We start from the raw sequence: 24,674 nt of genomic DNA on the forward strand, positions 1-24,674 counted from the left end.
AGTGTGTAATATATTTAAACTATTTTCAAATATTAATGTCCTCTAAAGGAATTATGTTAAAGTGTAAATTTATCTTCCAAAAACCTACTGAAAACAGTCATGTAATAAAATGGTATGGCACGGTAGCACAGCGGTTAGCACCGCTGCTTCACAGCGGTTAGCACTGCTGCTTCACAGCGGTTAGCACTGCTGCTTCACAGCGCCAGGGACCCGGGTTCGATTCCCGGCTTGGGTCACTGTCTGTGTGGAGTTTGCACATTCTCCCTGTGTCTGCGTGGGTTTCCTCTGGGTGCTCTGGTTTCCTCCCACAGAAAGACGTGCTGGTTAGGTGCATTGACCCGAAAAGACGCCGGACTGTGGCGACTTGGGGAATTTAACAGTAACTTCATTGCAGTGTTAATGTAAGCCTGGTGACTAATAAATAAATAAAAATGATTAACACATTGGAATTGTACACAGTTTTATTGATATGCTTCAATGCAACGTTCTGCAGATATTTGGAGGTTTTCTTGGCAACTGTCTTACCTCCAGAGGTTGACCAAGACATTCTCGCAGAATCTCCTGATGGCTTGGTTCATAAACTATTTCTAAAGCCATTTTCCTCTCTTCTAGTGGACGGGCAGGGCACAGAACGTGAACAAGCAATCGCCCCAATTGGGACCGGAATGTCTCTCTGCAGGACCAAAGCATACGTTTCCACTGCTGCCGTGGGGGACTATTTTTGCCTGCACCCTAAACCAATACATATATACATCAGTGAGTGATTGAGACAAGAACAAGCTTCCAAAGTGCTTGAATCAGACCAAAAAACATGTCTTAAAACATTGTGAACTTCATCCAAAGTCAGTTTCTGCATGGAAGGAAAATCAAGCAGATTTTGCTGTTGTCTAATGCATGTTACTCCAACCCAGGCTCAGAAGAAATCTTGGTTTAACCTTCTACAAAACACATAGGTCCCATATGACAAGTGTACATAGGCATTACTAGCCCCAGGTTATCTAAACAGTCATGTTATTGATGAAGACAAGAAACAGAATTGGATCAGGCAAGCTTTCACATTGGATTCCTGATAGGAATGATTCATCAAGGGCTCATGTTTGCACTCTTAGTCAAAGTACTATACTGTGCATCAACTCACCAGACACACAATAGGTCAGTTTGTCAATGAGGTGGGATATGCTAGACTATCAGTACTGCCAGTAATGAGGGCTAAGCCTCTAACTTTATGTTTGGGCTTTAAAAGAATTTCTGCACATCTGGGTCAGAATTTTATGGTTTACCCAAGGGTGGTTCAACAGGTTGGGGGGCTGTTAAAGTCTTTGGACGACCTTCCCACCACCCACTGCCTGCCCAACTATTTTAAAATGTTCTACTCCATCCTTAAAGTTACAAAGCCGATACTCAGAATGGGCTGGGCAAACCCAAATCCACTTCCTGCTTGCTCCAGAAACCAAATTCAAAATCTGATTGAATCCAATTTAAGGTCTCCACAAGACAGACAAACAAGATTCAAGCTGACAAGATAAGGCATTGTACCCTCTCTTGGGCTTGACCTTAACCAAAAAGCCAAGAAGCAATGTGTGTGGGGGGGGGGGGGGGGGGGGGGGGGGAAGAAGATTAACTGTCTTGTCCACTACGATTCCCGCGGCAGCTGAGACAGGAGATTTTCAGCCAATGTATCAAAATTTTAAAAGGCCCAACACAAAAAAAGAGATACTTATTGTAAAGTTTCCCAATAAGATTTAGAAGCATGGAAGAAACAGTGCAGCAGAAATTTTTTATTCTGAAATAATTATTGACCTTTCCCACCTACTTAAGCTCCCAGTTCACTGGCAAGATTTCACAAGCAATCTTGTTTTTCTATTAATCCATTCACGACCTTGCCCCACCGACTTCTACAAGCTTCTCAAGCCCTAGATCTGCTCCAAAACCACATAATCTTTGATTCTGGCCTTCTATACTCACTCCCTTTCCTTCCTCCCTCCCCGTCTTTTACCCAACAAACTCTGCGGGAAATAAGGGATACTTTGCAGAGGAGCAGCGGCCTACTGGGACCCCCCCTTTTAAGCTGTATCCTCACTTGCAGCGCGGAGGAATCAAGGACAATTAGTGACATTCCGGGAAGCCCACACACAGGATGCAAAATTAAATTCTGGGACAATCCCAGAATATCCAAGATGGTTGGTTACCTTGACCCAATCATTGGTTTTGGACCTTTCAGTTGATTTGGTCCTGCTTTCTGCAACCCTCTATCCCCAGGTACCTCATTCTCCTCATTCAAAAATCTCCTTATCCTTTTAGCCTGGGTGCATTGGCTGTGCTAAATTCTCCCTCAGTGTACCTGAACAAGCGCCAGATTGTGGCGACTAGGGGATTTTCACAGTAGCTTCATTGCAGTGTTAAATAAACTTTAGGTGGGAGTCATCCTTCCTAATTTCTCACTTTCTGGCTGAGCATCTACTTTTCCTTATCCCTAGAGCTTTTCATTTTTTTTATTTGACAATTTTGATTGCCTTAATTACTAGTTAGTAATTTTAGTTCCTCCTAGCTTCAAAAATCACGAATGTTCATAAGATATAGGAGCAGAATTAGGCCATTCGGCCCATTGAGCCTGCTTCGCCATTCGATCATGGCTGATATGCTCCTCATCCCCATTTTCCTGCTTTCTCCCCATAACCCTTCAACCCATTACCAATTAAAAATCTGTCTAACTCCTCCTTAAATTTACTCACTGTCCCAACATCCACCACACTTTGGGGTAGCTAATTCCACAGATTCACAACTCTTTGGGAGAAGTAGCTTCTCCTCAACTCGGTTTTAAATTTGCTACCCCTTATCCTAAGACTATGACCTCTCGTCCTAGAATGCCCCACAAGAGGAAGCATCTGCTGCATGTCTACTTTATCCATACCTTTTATCATCTAGTATACCTCAATTTGATCTCCCCTCATTCTTCTAAATTCCAGAGAGTATAGGCCTAAACGGTTCAATCTCTCTTCACACGACAAACCCCTCATCTCTGGAATCAATCCAGTGAACCTCCTCTGAACTGCCTCCAATGCCACTGCATCTTTCCTCAAATAAGGGGACCAAAACTGTGCACAATACTCCAGGTGCGGTCTCACCAATGCCTTGTATTGTTGCAACAATACTTCCTTACCTTTATATTCTATTCCTTTGGCTATAAATGCCAACATTCCTTTCGCTTTCTTTATTATCTGCTGTACCTGCATGCTAGTTTTTTTAAACTAATGTTAAAAATAATCCTGTCCTAAATAATTATTAAATACCTTGCAAGAATTTATTTTTTAATGAGGTTAGAATGTGAAGTCATCAGGGTCTTAAACCACGGGGCTCTGTTGAATGACAAGCAAATAGCCAGTCCACAAATATAATATATTGATTACATACAGCTATACTCACCAATGATATTTTAATCCCTTCAACCATTAGTTTTAGCATTTCTTTCTGAAACGTTTTCATGTTGTTGCTGGGTAGCACTGATGCACCTTCCTCAGAGCCTTCACCTGGAGGGAGTGATATTCTATAATGTTGTGGATATTCGGATGTGCTCAATAAATCCAGAAAGTCAAGGTCAGGATCTAAATAAACACATGAATGTCACAAAGTATCACAAATTTAATAAAGAAATCACAGTTAAAGTAGTAAGAGATGAGTAGGCCCACAGAAAGGTGGGTCAATATATCAATTAATACATAGAATTGAAGGTTTCTGTTGACTGAGCAGAGCAAAGAGCTGTCAATTTAATGCGTTGCATGTTTCTCCTTTAATTACCCCCAAAGTAAGTCACATCACATTAATTAATCCATTGAGACAAAGATGCATTTCTGAGTCTTAAGCACACAAGAAGTCTGCTTTGAGAACAGTTAATTTAGCCCATCAACTCTCTTGTTACTAATTTATTCTGGGTAAACTCAAACAATTTTATTTTATTATCTTGACAGATTATTCCAAAGATTTATCATTCTTTGAAAACATTTTCTTGACATTTGTTCTGAATTGACATTTCATGTTTCTTTTATTCTTTGGTTGTTCTTCTTTGGGGAGACCTTGATCGAACAATCCAGTTTTACTTTGACAAAGGGTCATTTGGACTCAAAACGTTGACTCTTTTCTCTTCTTACAGATGCTGCCAGATCTGCTGAGATTTTCCAGCATTTTCTCTTTTGGTTCCAGTTTTACTTTCCCTTTACATCACCAATGCTGGTCTCTGTAAGGCTACATTTCTTTATTTTTATTTGAATTAAATGATAACGTTGCTACATAAGTGTGAAGTTTCTGTTGTTGGAAAAGCCAATCTGGTCATTATAAAACATAATTATCATCCCAAGACACTTTAATAAAGAATTCTACAATGCAGAGACGTGAGGACTGAATGTTTGACATGGTGATGGTGTTGCGGCATAAAGGATAGGAAAACTGCCATTTATACTTTTTCATGACCATTGGACTCAAATGACCTCAAAGTGCTTACAGCCAATGCTTTTGAAGTGTACACACTGTTGTAATGTAGAAAATACAGCAGGCAACCTGCAAGGTTCAAACAGCAGAAATATGTTGAGACGATAATCTGTTTTATTTTGTGTTGTTGGCTGAGGAATAAATATTGTAAGAAGTTTAACAACACCAGGCTAAAGTCCAACAGGTTTATTTGGTAGCAAAAGCCACACAAGCTTTCGGAGCTCCAAGCCCCTTCTTCAGGTGAAGAAGGGGCTTGGAGCTCCAAAAGCTTGTGTGGCTTTTGCTACCAAATAAACATGTTGGACTTTAACCTGGTGTTGTTAAACTTCTTACTGTGTTTACCCCAGTCCAACGCCGGCATCTCCACATCATGAATAAATATTGACCAGAACAGTGGGAATAACTTTCCTGCTCTTTTTTCAAGTTAGCGCTATGGGATATTTTATGTCCACTAGAGAGATGAGAAGGGGCCTTGGTTAACGTCACTTCTGAAACAGAGTGAATCCGACAGTGCAGCACTCCATCAACGCTGCACTGAAGTCATGATTTTTAAACTCAAGCCCTGGGGTGGAACTAAGTCCACAATCTTTTGACTCAGAGGCGAGAGTGTTACCAACTGAGCTTTGGCTGATACTAAAATACTGAAAAGTTCACATAAATACAAAGAGTTCAAAAGGTGTGAACTGGATTATGGGCCTGAAAGAGGCTTCAGTGATACGGTAGGACAAGACCATTTGTAAATGAGGATGCCTTTGAAGCCAATGCATTGGAGGTTGAGAGCCCATGGGAGATCACCAACAAAATCAGAATAAAGGAACAGGATTTGGTATGGGGTAATATGCGGGATTTGGGGTTATGGAAGAATTGGAATTTGCAGAGGGTACAGCTGAAGCAGTTGGCGAGGGGAATGTTCCAGAAATGGAGTCTGGTGGTGACAATGATGAGATCCTCAGTTGTAGTGAGGGTGATTTAGGAGGTGGTGATCACGGAGCCGGATATGGGTCTGGAGTTCAGCTTCATTTCTAACAGGCTACCAACAAGCTTTAGGCTTATTGGCTAAGCAGTTGAGGACAAGGATGAAATTATTAGCTCGGTTATGAAGGTTATTGTGCTGAATTACTGAAGCAGGGTTAATATGGAGAAAATATGACTCGTTTACAACTTGTTGTCAGATCTCACAGTGGAATTGGAGGAGGTATAGCTGCTTGTCCTGAGCAGTCAAATGACAGCTGACTCCATGTTTGTAGACAATGTTGTCACAAGGCAGCATGTCGACAGCAAATAAATCTCAGAGGAGGGGCAATGAAAGGGAATGAAACGATCAATGGAAGACACCAACAATGGTCTATAAGGAAGGATAAAGTGTGCAGTGGCAGTCACAACAACCGTTGTAGGTGACTTTGCTGTGTGATGTGGGGAAAGGTGGGGTAAAAATCAGCTCCCCCTAGGGCAAAAGGAAAAAACTGTGGATGCTAGTAATCAAAGTAAAAAAATTAAAACAGAAAATGCTCAAAATACTCAGATCAGGCAGCATCTGTGAAGCATAAAACAGAATTGATTGGTTAACGATCTTTTATCAGAGCTGGAAAGAGAAGTGTAATAGGTTTTCAGCAAGTAATAAACAGAAGGGAAGATCTGTAAAGGCAGGAGAGATTAAATGTCCAAAAAGGTCGGTGGTGCAAGAGCAAGGCTCAGGGCTTTGGTCTGACTAGCACATGGAGCTACCTAACACTCGAGAGGTCCACACCCAGCCTGCAGTTTATGGTGTCCAAGTGCTATTCTGGTGTCCAAGTGCTATTCTGGTGCGGTCGAATGGACCTTTATATAGCATAGGAGGGGGAGAACTGTATGGGGCAGCATCCCTGCATACTCGTGGCATTTTGTCCATTATTGGAGCCATGGTCACGATATTCTTTCGCCAAATCATAATCCAGGCTTTGCTCAACTTCATCAATGAATTAGGAAAAGTCATTCTGTACTACAAACCCCCGCTGCTGTGTTCAGTCTTGACTGCATAAGATCGCAAATGGATACACAGAATGCTGTCACTTCAGGATTTGGGCTGAGGCAACATTCCAGTGTGGTACAAGATGCATTGGAGCTCGTATAGGGTGCAGTTGAAGTGGCTGCTAAGGAGAGCATTAGAGGGTGTAAGCCATATCGATGGAACTTTCAGCAGCATTGGGGGGAGTTGATTGAAGTGTTGTCCTTTGCACGAGATTTAAATATCTGCTTATTCCAATGGTTCCTTTTGATATTAAAAATTCCATGGCACTATTTAAAGAAACATAGGACTTAGGCACAGGGGGGAGGGAGAACTTTCCTGGGCAACATCCTTCCAGTAACAAAAATCAAACTAATTGATCTCACCACTTTTTGGAGCATCTTAATGAAGAAATCAGCTATGAGGTATGCCTAAACAATAGTCGATGCACTTCATCGTAATTATTTGTGAAATTCTTGGGTAAGTTTGAGAAACTTAATTAGGTGCTATATAAAAAAGCCCTCTTCTTATCCTGCCTAATAAATCCATCTCCTAATTAACTGTCTGGGTGAATCTCATATTTCTGTTCCCAGGAACAGGATTAGAGGGCCAGCCAATGGGATAGAAAGAAAATTTGCCAAGATTACACCGTGCCCTTTTGATGCTCTCCGAGCAAAGAAAAATTCAACAACAGCAAAATAAAATTTGCTATGTGGAAAGATATGGACGAATAATCAAGCCTGGGTGGTAACTTGCAACACATAGGGCAGAACTTTCCAGTCACTCTTGCCCCAAGGCCAGAAATTCCTGCCCGAGGTCAACGGACCTTTGCAAGGTGCACTGAATTTTCTGTCCCACCCGCTACGATCCCTGTGGCGGGCTGGATGGGAAAATTCCACCCCTAGTATCTGCCCAAAGAGATTAGTAACAGACAGGCCATTCTTTCAGCAGCAAATGCTTGATGTCAGTTGGACTGAAGAGTGAAAATTAATTACTATGGAAATGAAATTGACAATTAAAAAAAAATATCCGCATTAATATTTTACTTAGAACTCGAAATATTACAACACAACAACATTGTACGTAGGTTGGAAATCAGAAATGTACAAACGCTTATCCAGTGACTCAAGAGGGCAAATGTATCACATAATACAGATCAGGAGGTTCTCAGAAACAACCTCTGTATGGTTCTTGGTCAGCACTAGTACTGAACACCACAAGAATAATCAGCCTGGGTTCCAACTCCTGATCACTCTCCAGTGACTTCCTGAAGCGTGAACATCAGAATATGTTGGATGAAGACAATAGTGTGCTTGGTTGTCAGACCCTCCGTGAACAAATAGCCTATCAACCACTTACTATCCAGGTTCAAAATAAAAACGGCTACTTGGGTAAGATTTTGCTGCCATAGGTGGGTTCAAACAAGGATCATCTTTGAGAGAGAAGGTAAGAGGAAGGAAAGTGCAAAAGCTATCAGGTTAACGGAGTTGCCTACCTTGGTAGATCAGTCTATTTACTGATAAAACAGTGAGTCTCTGCAGTCTCTGTACAAACTCAGTCTCAGTAGCTCTCATGGAGTTGTCGTGGCTCATCCGCCTCTGCATTAGCAAAGAGAGTTCATCACTGGCTACAGATCGCATTCGCATCAGCAAGGCATCGGATGGAGCAGCTGAAAACCTGCGAGGACCTGGCAATATGGATTCCAAATCAAGTTCACCATCAGAAAGCTTATGTGTTTACTTTTTTAAAATATAAAATACACTCTTGTGGAAGGCTGCCAATAGATTCTGAAATGCAATGCTTTAGAGGCACTAGCAAGCTCAAATAACAATGAACCTAATTCCTATAGGCAATAGGATTGCCAACGCTGACTGGACATATTCCGGGATATGTTGGCGGAAATGACATCTTGGAAAGTCAATGGTGTGGTGCGAGCAGATTAAACAAGAGAAAACGCCTGTGACACTGAGTGTGAGGGAATGAACTGGTCTCCAATCCAGTTGTGCTCAGGAATGAATTTCCCAACACACCACAGTCCACTCAGTCACCAGTAATTCAATCTTACACTGATTAACAGCACTAATTACTCACTATACCAGCATCCGGCCTATCTCAGCCAAACCCAACCTTGGCTCAAATCATAGCTCAGCGGCCCAAATGAGCTGGGCATTGTTTCAACTGACTGGAGTGCATGGTCGGTAGACAGTTTGGATATTTCCATCAAGTGGCCTCCATCGAAACATAGTTGAGCCTTTTTGTGGGTGGGGGAGTAGGTTTCTTGTGTAGGGAAGGTCAGGTGGTGGAACCAATGTCTGGGCTGTGATTGGCTGGTTGCTGACTGACTCATGGAATGCTTTATTTGGCCACCTGGAGATTGAAGCCGATTCTGGGGGGACTCTCAGCCATTCCAGGAGGGTTGGCAACCCTAACAGGCAGGGAAAGCATAAAATACAATAGTCAAAGTGCAACAGAAAGAGTTATTTTGGCAGAACACGATTTAAAAAGTCACTATTACAGATAATTCTGTTTTAATTGCACAAATTATCTTTATTGCTTTTTTAACTTTATAAACTATCAAAATATTTTCGCAAAAAGACAAAGATACTCTACCATATCCATTAACAAATGCATTGTTCACATGTTAAAAAAAAAACTATGGCTTCCAAGAGATTTTAAACAATTGGATGATAGTAAAAGTCTTCAAAACAACACTATGTAAACAAGTGTTGTTTGGGATGTAATACTGCGATGCTATTCTCAATTATTTTGTTAGTATTAGTTGCAACAGAACTGCAAATCAGTGCAAAAGTAAATCCAAACACTGATTTGTTCTCAATATTGTAAACCTAAAAATATCAACAGAGCACTTTACAATTCCCATTGTAGTGTATTTCTACTTTATCAGGAACATATTGCTACCTTAAAACATTTTTGAGATAAGAAACTTCTTAGGTTTACAGTATTGGGGAGCTGTTTTTTTCCTCTATAAATGCACTTTTTGCAGTCTACTATTGACACAAACATTTCAGTATGAAATGTTTTTCCGGGATCCATAAAGATCACTACCACACCTGCTTCTGTTGGGAAAGTGTAGGAAGTGGATCCGGTTGGGGACACCAGGGGAGACTCCTGGTTTATTAAGTTGAAGCAATAGGTCATCGGAAGGTGACTATACGAGGAGAAATGATGTCTTGGCAGCCGTGGAATTAAGGAATCTTTGAATGCAATTGAACCTTCATTGTAAACAAGTACAAATAAAAGAGAGATGTATACTGGGAAGGACTACACAATGGCTAAAATGTACAATAACACAAGTCTGAAGGCAATGGATCTTGTAAATTAGCAAGAGCTAAATCTTGAACAAAATATTTTGCAGCGAATTTGATATTTTTTTTATAAGCAATACAATCAAATTCAAATGGTAAAATAATCTTAGAAAACAAAACAAATAAAAGTTTATTGTATGTATCAAGCTAGACTTTTGGAGCTCACAACATGTTTCATCAAAGGGACACTGCATCCAAAAAGAAGTGTTGACCAAAGCATTTTCTCATCTCTCTGTGTGGGTGTGCAACAGGAAATGTTATCACAATACAATCCCTGCACATCCCTGTGAAGCAAATAATGCAAGGTCTTCCTTCAAAAATCCAAACTAGGATGCTTAAGATTTCATCACAAACATGCTGGCCCTTCAATACAGTTTAAACAACAATTTTACAAATTAGTTTTTATTATGCCATGCAGTTGGCAAGATAACTTGGAGAAAGTAAAAATGTTGAAATAGACACCACCTGAAAATTGGTTCATTTAATTTTGACAATTCCTGCCTTAATACTTTATATTTATCATAGAATCATACAGTTCAGGAGACCATTCGGGCCATCGAGTCTGGACTGACCCCAATCCTACCCAGGCCCTATCCTCATATCCCCCTGACACTAAGGGGCAATTTAATTTAGCATGGCCAATCCATCTAACCCACACATCTTTGGACTGTGGGAGGAAACCCAAGCAAAAACGGGAAGAATGTGCAAACTCCACACAGACAGTGACCAAAGCTGGGAATCAAACCCGGGTCCCTGGCGCTGTGAGGCAGCAGTGCGAACCACTGTGCCACCATGCCACCTAATACTTAATACAATACTTTTCGCTATATCCCAATACATGTGACAATAATAAATCAATTCAATTAGTTAGAAAAAAACAAGTTAAAGGGTTTTGAATGGTTCTTACAAATTTGAATACAATTTAAATTTGACACCAAAACAATTTTGCAGCTTTTTGACATGCAAAAAGAACTCCCTTCTTCTATTGTGTATACATTTTCGTCACTTAGTTTCACCAATCCAGTTTCCAATTAGAAGCAGAGTACGGAGACCTGCTTCTAATTCTGAATTACGGTTTCCCATCCTAAACTCTGATCATCCAACTCGGAATTATACTGCCCCAACTTATACATGGATCCTCTGACATCTCATGAAAAATATTAAAAAACCCTCTGCTGGGAAGCCAATGCATTTATATAAGATTTTCCTACAGGCCAGCTCCTAGACATTGTGGACCCAAGTGTAGATCATATTAGACCATCCTGTATATCATTTTGTTGTAGCAATACCCTGAAAATAGAAACAGAGGCAAAATCTAGCGACTATAATTCTAATTTGTGAGAGAGAGCAGCAAGATTCTCTTGCAGTGGTGTTCTTTTAACAATATAGCTTGACAGTGAGCATTTTTTTGTATCTCTGATTATTGACATACAGTCTGAAAGAACAAGAGTATAGCTATATTAAACTACTGCAAGCTTCATGAAATGGGAATGTAAAAATATAATTCTTACTAAGCTACAGTAATATGTATGCAGCAAAGCCACTCATCAAGTTTGTAATAATTGCTATAAATATTTGTATCCGATGCAAGGAAAGCTCCATCCTGAGAGAGTAATCACCACTTCAATCACTTGAGATTTCTGAGGGGGACAATTACATAGATTTACAGCATAGAAATAGATTATTTGGTTCAACTGGACTATGCTCCATGTGAAGGTAACAGGGTATATGAATGCAGTGAAGTCCGAGGCCCAAGGTTAGCGGTCTATCCAATTATCGGTTCCATTCACTAAACAACTGATCAAATTTCAATTACAATATTATAACATAGAAATGGAAAAACAAGGATTTCAAATAATCCATGAAAATAAATCATATTTCTATATGGTTCTAAATATGAAATGTTTACAGTTACACTGCTTTGGTAGTCAGCAGACAGTTACAGTGCAACCACTGGATAGTTACAACACTCACCAGCAATACTTTTCCTCTTCTGATGAATAGCATGATGCTGCGTTGCAGGTAAATTGAAGGAACTACTCATATTCTGAGCATCCTGATTAGCTGTATTTTTTATAAATTCGATAGCACTCTGAAGGACACGGAACTGCAGTGCAACAGCCATTTCTAAATAAGGAAAGACCACAATTGAATTTACATTGCAGATTCAGGCTGAGATATCTTAGTGCAAGTAGGAACACTTCGAAATGAAGTCCCCTGCTTATTTATCGCATCCCAACACTTTTCCCCTAACTACACATGTTCTGTACATCTGACTCAGCTGAACAGGAGATGGGGTGAGGATGAGGAGAGGAAAGATTCAATCAACATTTCATCTTGCTGTTAATAAAAATCTGATTTCAGGTGATGGCATTATATTGATCTTCATGGACTGCTGTTCCTGATTATTTAAACTCATCTGGCACCATTCTCGAAAGGCCAGTGGCACAGAGGACCCATTCTTCTCCACACGTGTAATGTAATTAACACCAGGATGGGCTCCAAATCAATGTGAAGAGGCTGGTTCACCATAGCTTCCTGCTTCTGCCAAAATAGCAAGCATCAGATTCTCTCTATCTGTGATGCAGCCACTGACAGAAGAATTTTGCACTTGCCTTCGGCGGCACTCTAAACATAGCTGATGTTCCACGATTCTTTTACTGTCTCATCAGACTAGCCTAATCTGAGCAGACTGCTATCCAAAACCCCTAAGTATCTTAGATGGCCTGCAGAAACCCAAGTCTTGTAAGCTGCCTTTTCTACCTTCTTTATCTTGGCTCTCAGGGGATCAATGTCACTGCACTGACTCACATCAGTTGCATTGTTAAACCTCTCTCTTATCTAACTGGCAGGCAGAATCTTGTGCACACTCTTTCAACAGTCCACATTTGTGCTGTTGGGATTAAGAAATCATGTTTAGAAGTGAGTGGGGGGAGATGGAGAATGGACGACAGGAAAGCTAAATAAAAAATCAATTTTTGACTCACTATTATCACCACAACAAAATTGTTGACCTAGTTTACCATGGCTCCATATTTCTGTTGCTGGAATAAGAGTACAAATTGCATACATTAAGAATTGAGGAAAATTAAGATTAAAAAATGAGATCGGGATAAAATAAAGGGGATAAAAGGGGACTGATGAGTGCAGCTCTCTGACGGGGTGTTTTGATTTGTGAATTTGCATATTAGTGGGAAAAACAAGTGACCAAGGGAAAAACCAATGGTGTTTAGAAGAAGAGACTTCAAAGTGGACAGATAAGGGAATTGGCACTTGTATGCTAAAAGCTTGGTCCACATTGTGGGTGACAAAGGGAAAATGATATATCCATAGAGATAACTGGAGAAAGGGGCACAGTAGAAGCAGCTGCCATTGTGGCCATACCCAGCTGTAGAAAGCAGGATCTCCTGAAAACAATGCTGCTCTTTAAAATTCAAAACTTGAACAGAGAAGATTATTCCTTTACTGACCCTAAAGACAACTTTCCCAAACATGGACAAATAACCTGTGGGTGGTAACTATCTGCTGGATTTAGCTCATGTAGTTATGTAATATTGGATGCTGTTTTGGAAGATCTTTATTAATTGATCTCAAAATGACTAGACTGTTCCTCCCTGGTTTGCACATCTTTTCTGACACGATACCAAATTGGGGACAGCACAGTGGTTAGCACGGCTGCCTCACAGCTCCAGGACTGGGTTTAATTCCGGCTTGGGTCACTGTCCGTGTGGAGTCTGCACATTCTCCCAGTGTCTGCGTGGGTTTCCTCCGGGTGCTCTGGTTTCCTCTCAATCCAAAGGATGTGCTGGTTAGGTGCATTGGCCATGGTAAATTCTCTCCCAGTGTACCCGAACAAGTACCAGAGTGTGGCGACTAGGGGATTTTCACAGTAACTTAATTGCAGTGTTAATGTAAGCCTATTTATGACACTAATAAATAAAATTTAAACTTTAACTTTAAACATTATTGAAAATATATACCATGAAGAACCGGTGTTCCAAGTTACCCATGCAATTATCCGTGGGGTTCTTAAAACATGGTAGAGAAGAGTAGCAGAAGAAAGCGCACATGAAATTGGAGATAACTTATTAACATGCGTAGGTAATGGGGTAGGAGGCAGGAATCAGAAATTGGGAATAATGAATATATACTCCAATTGGCAGTTTGCACCCGGTGTTGTCTCCCAGGATTAATACTGGGGCCCCAGCTTTTCACTGCATTCATGGATAACTTAGACAAAGAGCCAGACATAAATGTTAGCCTATAACACAGTTAGGTGATACAGGAAATACTGTAGATGGCAACAAAAACACTGAAACAACATTGACAGTTTAAGTTTATTGACCTACTCTTGATGTATGACCACCCTTCTTCCCAGAACAAAGTCACTTCAGCAATTATTAATTCAATCCTATTTATTTTAATTTCTTTCTTACAGCAATTCATAAAATTACCAACTGTGAATTACTTGGTTGCAATATTTTTTCAATGCCTTATTTAAAAAATGGTATAGGTTAATTTTTAATAACACATTGCTGGAACGAATGGCAATTTCCCATATTATGAAAAACGTGTACTGAAGAATTAAAATTAGTCTGTAATTTCGAGGTTATTTGGTCTCTCTTTTGAAAGTTAAGTTTGCATTTGATGAAATTCTGTGTTCAGTCTTAAATAGAGTCATAGAGGTTTACAGCATGGAAACAGGCCCTTCAACCCAACTTGTCCATGCCACCCCTTTTTTAAAAAAAAACCCCCCAAGCTAATCCCAATTGCCCGCATTTGGCCCATATCCCTCTATACCCATTGTACCCATGTAACTATCTAAATGCTTTTTAAAAGATAAAATTGTACACGTCTCTACTACTACCTCTAGCAGCTTGTTCCAGACACTCACCACCCTTGTGTGAAAAAATTGCCCCTCTGGACACTTTTGTATCTCTCCCCTCTCACCTTAAACCTATGCCCTCTAGTTTTAGACTCCCCTACCTTTGAGAAAAGATATTGACTATCTAGCTGATCTGTGCCCTTCATTATTTTATAGACCTCTATAAGGTCACCCCCCAGCCTCCTACGCTCCAGAGAGAAAAGTCCCAGTCTATTCAGCCTCTCCTTATAGCTCAATCCATCAAGTCCCGGTAGCATCCTAGTAAATCTTTTCTGCACTCTTTCTAGTTTAATAATATCCTTTCTATAATAGGGTAACCAGAATTGCACACAGTATTCCAAGTGTGGCCTTACCAATGTCTTGTACAACTTCAACAAGACGTCCCAACTCCTGTATTCAATCTTAAAACTGTTACCTTTTGTTTTTGTATCCTTGCTGTTCTGCAAGTGTCCGAGTAGTGAGATTAAGTCCTCTATAATGCGAAAGTATGGTAACCCAGAAGAGCTGCAGGAATGGATGGTAATTGCAACCAGCAGTTGCTGAATATCACACAGCAGCAACTTGTACTCATTCACTGGAATGCTACAATGAAAGAAAGTGATTGGGTAAATTTAACACAACAAACAACTTTCAGAGACAGAAATATAGTGAAAATAGTGAAGTATAAAAGCTAACAAATTGAATTAAAGCTTTTTAAAAATAATAGTGGCAAATGAGATGATAGAAACCACAAAATTAACTCAAAATACTGAGGTCAAACTACAAGAACAACTCGCATTTATAGAACACCTCAAATGTAGACAAATATCCCAAGGTATATTGTGGAGGCACTATGAGACAAAATGGTTGCCAGGTCAAAGGAGGAGATAATCAGAAGGGTAACCAAAGGAATGGTCAGAGAGCTGAATTTTTAAAAAGTATTTTGAAGGACAAGAGGGTGATGGTGCTGTTGAGGAAAGGGAAGGAAGTATTGTATTTATAAAGTGTCTTTCACAACCTTAGACATCTCAAATTGTTTTACAGCCAATAAGTATTTTTGAAGTGTAGTTACTGTTGTAGTTAAGGAAACACTGCAATCAATTTGCACACACAAAGATCCCACAAACAGGAATGAGAAAGTGACCAAATAATCTGTGTTAGTGACATTAGTTGAAAAATAAATATTGACCAGCAGACCAGGGCACAGTAAGTTGTTTGAGACCAACTGAAGAGGTACAGTGGGAATCTAATAGCTTCATTCTTATTCCTCATAGACAAAGCAGAATAAGAGATGTTCCAAAATTAATAAAGGAAAATGGAACTGTTTTAAAATGTTTTTACTATTTGAAGCAATTGTAAGATTATTTAGCTCCGCAATCTATGAATATCATAATAACTTCCTTACCCATTCTCTAGTCCATTTAATGTTGCTAAGGTGTTGCACAAGACATATAGCAAACCATTGTCAAGCAGTATATCAGCTAACTTGGGGCACGCATTCAGAAGCTGGAGTAGGATGCACAATTTATTGTGCACCAATGCATTTTCATACAGAGAGTTTTCAATGAGGCCCAGTACAGGAATAATACACCTTTTCCGAAATGGGTCAATGTGAGCCATAGCCTCAGGATCTAACCTGTAAAAAAATCAAGTAGCACACAGCAAATCATTCAGGAGTTGAACTGTTCTGTAAAACGTCATATATTTTGGATTATATCCAGTTATAAACCAAAGATCTGTTAATAACAGTACATTATTCATCGGCCAATTAAAATACAAACCAAATCAGAGTAATGTTCAAGTACTATTGCTCTGATTAGTGGTGTCCTTACAGATTCTGAGAAGGTAGCAGGTTCAACGCACACCATTTTCCATATCTAAATACTGAATGAATTCCTTAGTATTGACACCAGGGTGACACAACAAACCAGGCTACGTTTACTGTAGGACTCTGCTGTTTTGCTCTTACCTGCAGAGTTTATGGTTCTAGCTTGTCTAATGCACCTATGTTGTTTGTAGCTTTATAATTGCTAGGTCACCTTTCAGCTTCCTCTGTTCTAAGGAAAACAACCTTAGCCTAGCCAATCTTTCCTGCAATTTTCAAGCCCTGACAATATTCTTGTGAATCTTTTGTATTCTCATCATGTGGACACCAGAACTGTACACAAAATTTCATCTGTGCTAGTGTTTTATACAGTTCCAGCATTATGTCCCTCCTTTTGTATGGAATATCTCATCCAATAAAGGAAAGCATTTTAGGAGGAGGCCATTCGGCCCATTGAGTCTGCACCGACCACAATCCCACCCAGGCCCTATCCCCTTAACTCCATGCATTCACCCTGCTAATCCCCCGACACTAAGGGTCAATTTAGCATGTCCAATCTACCTAACCTGCACATTTTTGGACTGTGGGTAGAAACCGGAGTGCCTGGAGGAAACTCACGCAGACATGGGGAGAACGTGCAGACTCCGCACAGACAGTGATCCTAGCCAGGAATCGAACTGGGGTCCCTGGTGCTGTGAGGCAGCAGTGCTAACCACTGTACCGCCCATGCACTTCAAGGTCTGTCACTTCCTCTAACCCTCTCCATATCCTCCCATTTATTTGTGCATTCCCTCACTTTGTTTACCCTCCCCAAATACATTAGTTGAAACTTCTCTGAATTGAATTTTATTTGCCACTTTTCCACCACTCAACCAAACCATTGATCTCATTCTGGAGATGGGAACCTTTCTCCCCGTCCCCACTTGTAACCAGGATATATACTGATCTAGTCAGGTGAAACAAACTGCCCATATTTCTTATATATTATGATTATCCTTCCTCACCACCTTACTCTGCATGAATTCACTCATAGTTCCAGACCAAACAATTCCAATACCTTGGAACTCTCACTGCCAAATTCCTTTGAGTAGACGAAAGGCAAAACTTTGCAAAATAAAAAGGGAGATATGACCTCCCAAAATCAGTCACTGTTGTCTGGGGGACCATCTGCACAGCTTTCCAGGAAGAAAGGGTACAATTGGTTCTCTGTTGTCTCAGTTTGGAGGAAGATCTAAACTTCCATGAAGATCTTGATTTGATTTATTGTCACATGCATTAGTATACAGTGAAAAGTATTGTTTCTTGCATTCTTTACAGACAGAGCATACCGTTCATAGAGAAGAAAACGAGAGAGTGCAGAATGTAGTGTTGCAGTCATAGCTAGGGTGTAGAGAAAGATAGACTTAATGCAACGTAGGTCCATTCAAAAGTCTGACAGTGGCAGGGAAGAAGCTTTTCCCGAGTCGGTTGGTGTGTGACCTCAGACTTTTGTATCTTTTTCCCGACGGAAGAAGGTGGAAGAGAGAATGTCTGGGGTGCGTGGGATCCTTGATTATGCTGGCTGCTTTGCCGAGGCAGCGGGACGTCCAGACACAGTCAATTGATGGGAGGCTGGTTTGCATGATGGATTGAGCTACGTTCACAAGTTTCTTGCAATCTTGGGCAGAGCAGGAGCCACACCAAGCTGTGATACAACCAGAAAGGATGCTTTCTATGGTGCATCTGCAAAAGTTGGAGAGAGTCATAGCTGACATGCCAAATTTCCTTAGTCTTCTAAGAAAGCAGAGGTGTTGGTGGGCTTTCTTAATTATAGTGTCGGCATGGGGGGACCAGGACAGGTTGTTGGTGATCTGGACACCTATAAACTTGAAGCTCTCGACCCTTTCTACTTCGTCCCCGGTGATATAGACAGGGGCATGTTCTCCTTTACGCTTTCTGAAGTCGATGACAATCTCCCTCGTTTTGTTGACATTGAGGGAGAGATTATTGTCACTGCACCAGTTTCTCTATCTCATTCCTGTACCCTGCCTCTTCATTGTTTGAGATCTAACCACTACGGTGGTGTCGTCAGCAAACTTGAAAATCAAGTTGGAGGGGAATTTGGCCATACAGTCATAGGTGTGCAAGGAGTATAGTAGGCTTTTCTTTTCTGGCTGGTCAGCTGTCAATCCTAATGCAGTGCAAAACTGAACACTCAGGGTCACTTCAGTGCCCATATGTAAAAGGGTTCACCCGAGCAGGATCCATACCAATCTGCAATGCACCTAGAAAGGATGCTTTCTATGGTGCATCTGTAAAAGTTGGAGAGAGTCGTAGCGGACATGCTAAATTTCCTTGGCCTTCTGAGAAAATACAGGCGTTGGTGGACTTTCTTAACTATAGCATCAGCGTGGAGAGACCAGGACAGATTGTTGGTGATCTGGGATGTAGGTGTCACTGACTAGGCCAGCACTTATTGCCCATCCCTAATTGCCCGAGAAGGTGGTGGTACGCTGCCTTCTTGAACCGCTGCAGTTCATGAGGTCTAAGTACACCTTAGGGAGGGAGTTCCAGGGTTTTGACTCAGTGACAATGAAGGAAAGGTGATATATTTCCAAGTCAGGGTGGTGAGTGGTTTGGAGGGGAACTTGCAGGTGGGGGTGGTGTTTCCATGTGTTTGCTGTCCTTATCCTTTTAGATGGTAGCGATCGTGGGTTTGGAAGGTGCTGCTTCAGGAGCCTCGGTGAGTTGCTGCAGTGCATTGCGTATATGATACACACTGCTGCCATTGTGTGTCTGGTGGAAGGATTGAATGTTTGTGGATGAAGTGCCAATCAAGCGGGCTGTTTTGTCCTGGATGGTATCAAGCTTCTAGTTGTTGTTGGAGCGACACTTATCCAGGGAGGTGAAGACTGTTCCAGCACACTCCTGACTTGTACCTTGTAGTTGATGATCAGGCTTTGGGGAGTCAGGAGGTGAGTCACTGGCTGCAGCAATCTAGCTCTGACCTGCTCTGATAGCCACAGTATTTATATGGCTAGTTCAGTTCAGTTTGTGGTCAATGGCAACTCCAAGGGTGTTGATAATGGAGATTTAGCAATGGTAATGCCATTAAATATCATGGGGCGATGATTAGATTCTCTCTTGTTGGTGATGGCACTGCTGCCTCACAGTGCCAGGGATCCAGGTTCGATTCCAGACTTGGGCGAGTGTCCGTGTGGTGTTTGCAGCTTCTCCTTGTGACAGCATGGGCTTCCTCCGGGTGCTCTGGTTTTCTCCCACAGTCCACAGTCCAAAGATTGCCCCTTAGTGTCCCAAAATGTGTAGGTTCGGGGATTAGCAGGGTAATCAGTCCCAAGGTTGATGCCAGCAGGTTCGACCAGTTTTATTTCTTGTCTAATTTTCTATAGCAGTTTGATACAAATGAATGACTTGCTAGGCCATGTTAGAGGGCATTCAACCACCTTGATGTGAATCTGGAATCACATGTAGGCCAGGCCAGGTAAGGACAGCAGATTCTCCAAAGGACATTAGTGAATCAGATCAGTTTTTATGACAATCGATAATGTTTCATGGTGGTCATTAAATTTTTAGTTCCAGATTTTTGTTGAATTCACTTTCCACCCATCTGCCGTGGCAGAACCCGGGTTCTGATCAAGACCTTTGATCCAGACCTTCAGAGCACCCTCCTTGCTCTCATCCCACGTACTCCCCGTGTTGGAGATCTCTACTGCCTCCCAAAGATACACAAGGCCAACACACCCGGCTGTCCCATCGTATCAGGCAATGGGACCCTGTGTGAGAACCCCTCTGGCTAGTTGAGGGCATCCTGAAACCCATTGTACAAAGAACCCCCAGCTTTTGTCGCAACACTACGGACTTCCTACAGAAAACTCAGCACCCATGGAGCAGTTGAACCAGGAGCACTCCTCGTCACAATGGATGTCTCAGCACTCTACACCAGCATCCCCCACGACGACGGCATTGCTGCAACTGCCTCAGTACTCAACACCGACAACTGCCAATCTCCAGATGCAATTTTACAACTCATCTGCTTCATCCTGGACCACAACGTTTTCACCTTCAACAACCAGTTCTTCATCCAGACACATGGAACAGCCATGGGGACCAATATCGCACCTCAATATGCCAACATCTTCATGCACACGTTCGAACAAGACCTCTTCACCGCACAGGACCTTCAACCGACGCTATACACTAGATACATCGATGACATTTTCTTCTTTTGGACTCATGGCGAACAATCACTGAAATAACTATATGACGACAACAACAGATTCCATCCCACCATCAGACTCACCATGGACTACTCTCCGGAATCGGTTGCATTCTTGGACACACGCATCTCCATCAAGGACGGTCACCTCAGCACTTCACTGTACCGCAAGCCCACGGATAACCTCACGATGCTCCACTTCTCCAGCTTCCACCCTAAACACGTTAAAGAAGCCACCCACTACGGACAAGCCCTCCGTATACACAGGATCTGCTCAGGTGAGGAGGATCGCAACAGACACCTCCAGACGCTGAAAGATGCCCTCATAAGAACAGGATATGGTGCTCGACTCATCGATCGACAGTTCCGACGCGCCACAGCAAAAAACCGCACCGACCTCCTCAGAAGACAAACACGGGATATGGCGGACAGAGTACCCTTTGTCGTTCAGTACTTCCCCGGAGTGGAGAAGCTACGACATCTTCTCCGGAGCCTTCAACATGTCATGAAGACGAACATCTCGCCAAGGCCATCCCCACACCACCACTTCTTGCCTTCAAACAACCGCACAACCTCATTGTCCGCAGCAAACTACCCAGTCTTCAGGAGAACAGTGACCACGACACCACACAACCCTGTCACAGCAACCTCTGCAAGACGAGCCGGATCATCAACACAGATGCCATCATCTCACGTGAGAACACCATCCACCAAATATACGGTACATACTCTTGCGACTCGGCCAACGTTGTCTACCTGATACGCTGCAGGAAAGGATGTCACGAGGCATGGTACATTGGGGAGACCATGCAGACGCTACGACAATGGATGAATGAACACCACTCGACAATCACCAGGCAGAAGTGTTCTCTTCCTGTCGGGGAACACTTCAGCGGTCACGGGCATTCAGCCTTGGATCTTCGGGTAAGCGTTCTCCAAGGCGGCCTTCACGACACACGACAACGCAGAATCGCTGAGCAGGAACTGATAGCCAAGTTCCGCACACATGAGGGCGGCCTCAAGCGGGATCTTGGGTTCATGTCACACTATCTGTAACCCCCACAACTTGCCTGGATGTGCAAAATCTCACTAACTGTCCTGGCTGGAGACAATACACATCTCTTTAACCTGTGCTTAACCTTCTCTCCACTCATATTGTCTGTACCTTTAAGACTTGATTAGCTGTAAAGACTCGCATTCCAACCATTATCTTGTAAATTGAGTTTGTGTCTATGTATGCCCTATTTGTGAAGATGCGTAGGTTAGAGGGATTAGTGGGTAAATATGTGGGGGTAGGGCCTGGGTGGGATTGTGGTCGGTGCAGACTCGATGGGCCGAATGGCCTCCTTCTGCACTGTAGGGTTTCTATGATTATTAATCCAATGACAATACTACAATGCCTCTGCCTCCTAGTTTACACATCTAGTTTATAACTATTAGCTTTGTGGCTCCAGGCTAGGTATACAATTGTTTATTGGTGGGTCAGATAATATCCGAATGTAAATGCAAACTTAGCATGACAAATACTACACCGACTGAATACTTTAAGGACTTAGAGAGTGTATGCCACCATTTACTGATTTTCTGTAGTCTAATCCTTTCAAATACAATTATATTTAAGAGTAAGTCTTATAGCAATTAAAAGAACTGGGATCAATTTAGATATATCTGATGTTGATGCTGTTGCATGGAACAATGATTTCGGTCTGGAAATATGAATTAAATTAGCAAGTACATAATTGGAACATTAACTCCTATCAAATTTGTCACACTGTCCCTCAACAAATGATTCAACTTAAGTGCACCCCTCACTATTATCAAGATGCACTGTGTAAGCAGTAACCAGAAGAGAAAACAAATAGATAACCAATATATTCACAATTCTTATTAGCAGCCCAATTTATAAAAGGGTGCCCTGATGCCATTGTTTCCTTTAGTCAAGAGTTGGTCAAACATCCTCTGATAATATGAAATTGTTGCTCCGCTCTGTACTCAGGTTTTACATTTGTTAGATATACTACTGTATCTTATTTACTATCGTTACAAACTAATGAGCATAGGTTATGTTAATGTTGGAATTCCCACCTCCCAGGCACTGCAGAATTACAGGGATTGAAAATGGATTTTGATTTTTGGAATGCTAACCTTGATTCAAGGAAACAGATAAAAAAAAGAATTAGATTAACAAAGTAGACATACTCTTCATCCAGACTAACTGCCCGGCCAAGCAACATTTCAAGGAAGCACTCCAGCAATCCTTGTGTCCCTTGGTGAAGATATAGCTGGTTGGCCAATAAGGAAAATCCATGGTTTTTCAAGAATTTTTCTTTCTGTTCCTTCGATGCTCTTGTAAAGTACGCATCCAGCAGCTGTCAAAGAAACATATTGAACTCAATTAAGAAATATAAATATATGGAACTGGAAAGAAAGATCTGTCAGTTAAACTGAATACAACGGCTTGCATTTATACAGCACCTGCAGAAGGGTGAAACATCCCACGGTACTTAAACAAGACCAACAAGAATAAAGAGTTTTGGCACTGAACCACAAAAAGAGATGATCAGGACCAAGATAATCTTAAAAGAGAAGAGAGATGGAGAGGCTCAGGGAAAATATCCTGGAGATTGGGACCAAAGCAGCTGAAATGGATGCGCAGGATGCTAAATCTCAAAGCCTTACGGGAGATTACGGGGTGGGAGAAGTGAGGTCATGTAGGGATCTGAAAACAAGGATGAGGATATTAAAGCTGCAGAACAGCTGGATCAGGAGTTAGTGTATGTCAGCAAGCACAGGGTTGATGGGTGAATGAAGCTTGGTGCAAGTTAAGCTATGGGCAGCAGAGATTTGGATGAACAGGTTTATGGAAGTGGAAGATGGCAGATCAGCCAAGAGAACATTGGAACAGTCACATCTAGGAGGAAACAATGGCAGAGATTAAGGTTTCAGCAGCAGATGAGCAGAGGAGTGTGAAACCAGGCATCAATTTCACCTGGTATTGCGAGGATCGAACAATGGGGCATAACCTTAAAATTAGAGCTAGACCATTCAGGATGATGTCAGGAAGTATTTCTTCACAAAGAGTGGTGGAAATCTGAAACACTCTCCCTCAAAAAACCGTTGAAACTGTGAATCAACTGAAAATGTCAAAACTGAGATTGACAGATTTTTGGTAGTCAAGGAACCGAGGCTGGCAAATAGAGAAACAGGATGGCTATGAAGTGAATGGCAAAACAGGCTCGAGGGGTTGAATAGTTTCCTCACTTTCCTATATTCCTAGATGTTCTAACAGGACTGGGAACAAGCAATAATTTAAACACCAGTGGGCACAGTGGTTAGCACTGCTGTCTCACAGCGCCAGGGATCCATGTTCGATTCTCGCACTGGGTCACTGTCTGTACGTTCTCCCTGTGTCTGTATGGGTCTCCTCCGGGTGCTCCAGTTTTCTCCTACAGTCCAAAGGTGTGCAGGTTAGGTGGATTGGCCATAACGAACTGCCCCCGAGTGTCCCAAGATACATTGGTTAGGAAGATTAGCAGGGTAAATATGTGGGGTTACAGGGAGAGGGTTTGGTAAGAATGGGTGCAGCTCGATGGGCCGAATGCTCTCCTTCTGCAGTTTAGGGATTCTATTCTACGAGTAGCTTCACAATTAAACAGCATTTTTACTCCTCCCCCATCTCCAATATTTTTATAACTAACTAAAGTATTTAAAGATATTAATGCCATGTTGATTTTTCTCCTGTGTTTTGCATACAGCATTCTCCAGGAAATCACTAATTCTAGGAAACTCCAGGACAATCCTGAAGGACTGCCAAAACTCAAAGTCCAGTCCTCTTCCATGACAGAGCTCATGATGTTATTTAGCAAGTTAATTACACATAAATCAAAATCCTTATGAGCAGTTGCCCTCTCTAACAGACACAGTACTGTTCTATCAATAACAATTTAAATGTGAAAAATATATTTGAACATTCATAC

General features: G+C 41.7%; 1 protein-coding gene across 3 annotated transcripts in view; it reads right to left on the reverse strand.

The window, feature by feature from the left end:
• The window catches only part of lyst (lysosomal trafficking regulator), a 263,182-nt gene that overhangs the window by 51,297 nt on the left and 187,211 nt on the right, over positions 1–24,674 (reverse strand). For 2 of the 3 annotated variants that reach the window (XM_078213385.1, XM_078213386.1), the window contains 8 exons: positions 22,897–23,066; positions 16,062–16,292; positions 15,093–15,259; positions 11,767–11,919; positions 9,538–9,699; positions 7,962–8,153; positions 3,424–3,602; positions 526–732 (listed from right to left, as the gene is read on the reverse strand). In XM_078213385.1, coding sequence (XP_078069511.1) covers positions 526–732; positions 3,424–3,602; positions 7,962–8,153; positions 9,538–9,699; positions 11,767–11,919; positions 15,093–15,259; positions 16,062–16,292; positions 22,897–23,066 — 1,461 coding nt within the window. The remainder of the gene's footprint in view (positions 1–525; positions 733–3,423; positions 3,603–7,961; positions 8,154–9,537; positions 9,700–11,766; positions 11,920–15,092; positions 15,260–16,061; positions 16,293–22,896; positions 23,067–24,674) is intronic. The other variant, XM_078213387.1, reaches the window with a different exon arrangement.

The sequence above is a fragment of the Mustelus asterias genome, chromosome 5 (genome assembly GCF_964213995.1).
Source record: "Mustelus asterias chromosome 5, sMusAst1.hap1.1, whole genome shotgun sequence".
NCBI lineage: Eukaryota > Metazoa > Chordata > Chondrichthyes > Carcharhiniformes > Triakidae > Mustelus > Mustelus asterias.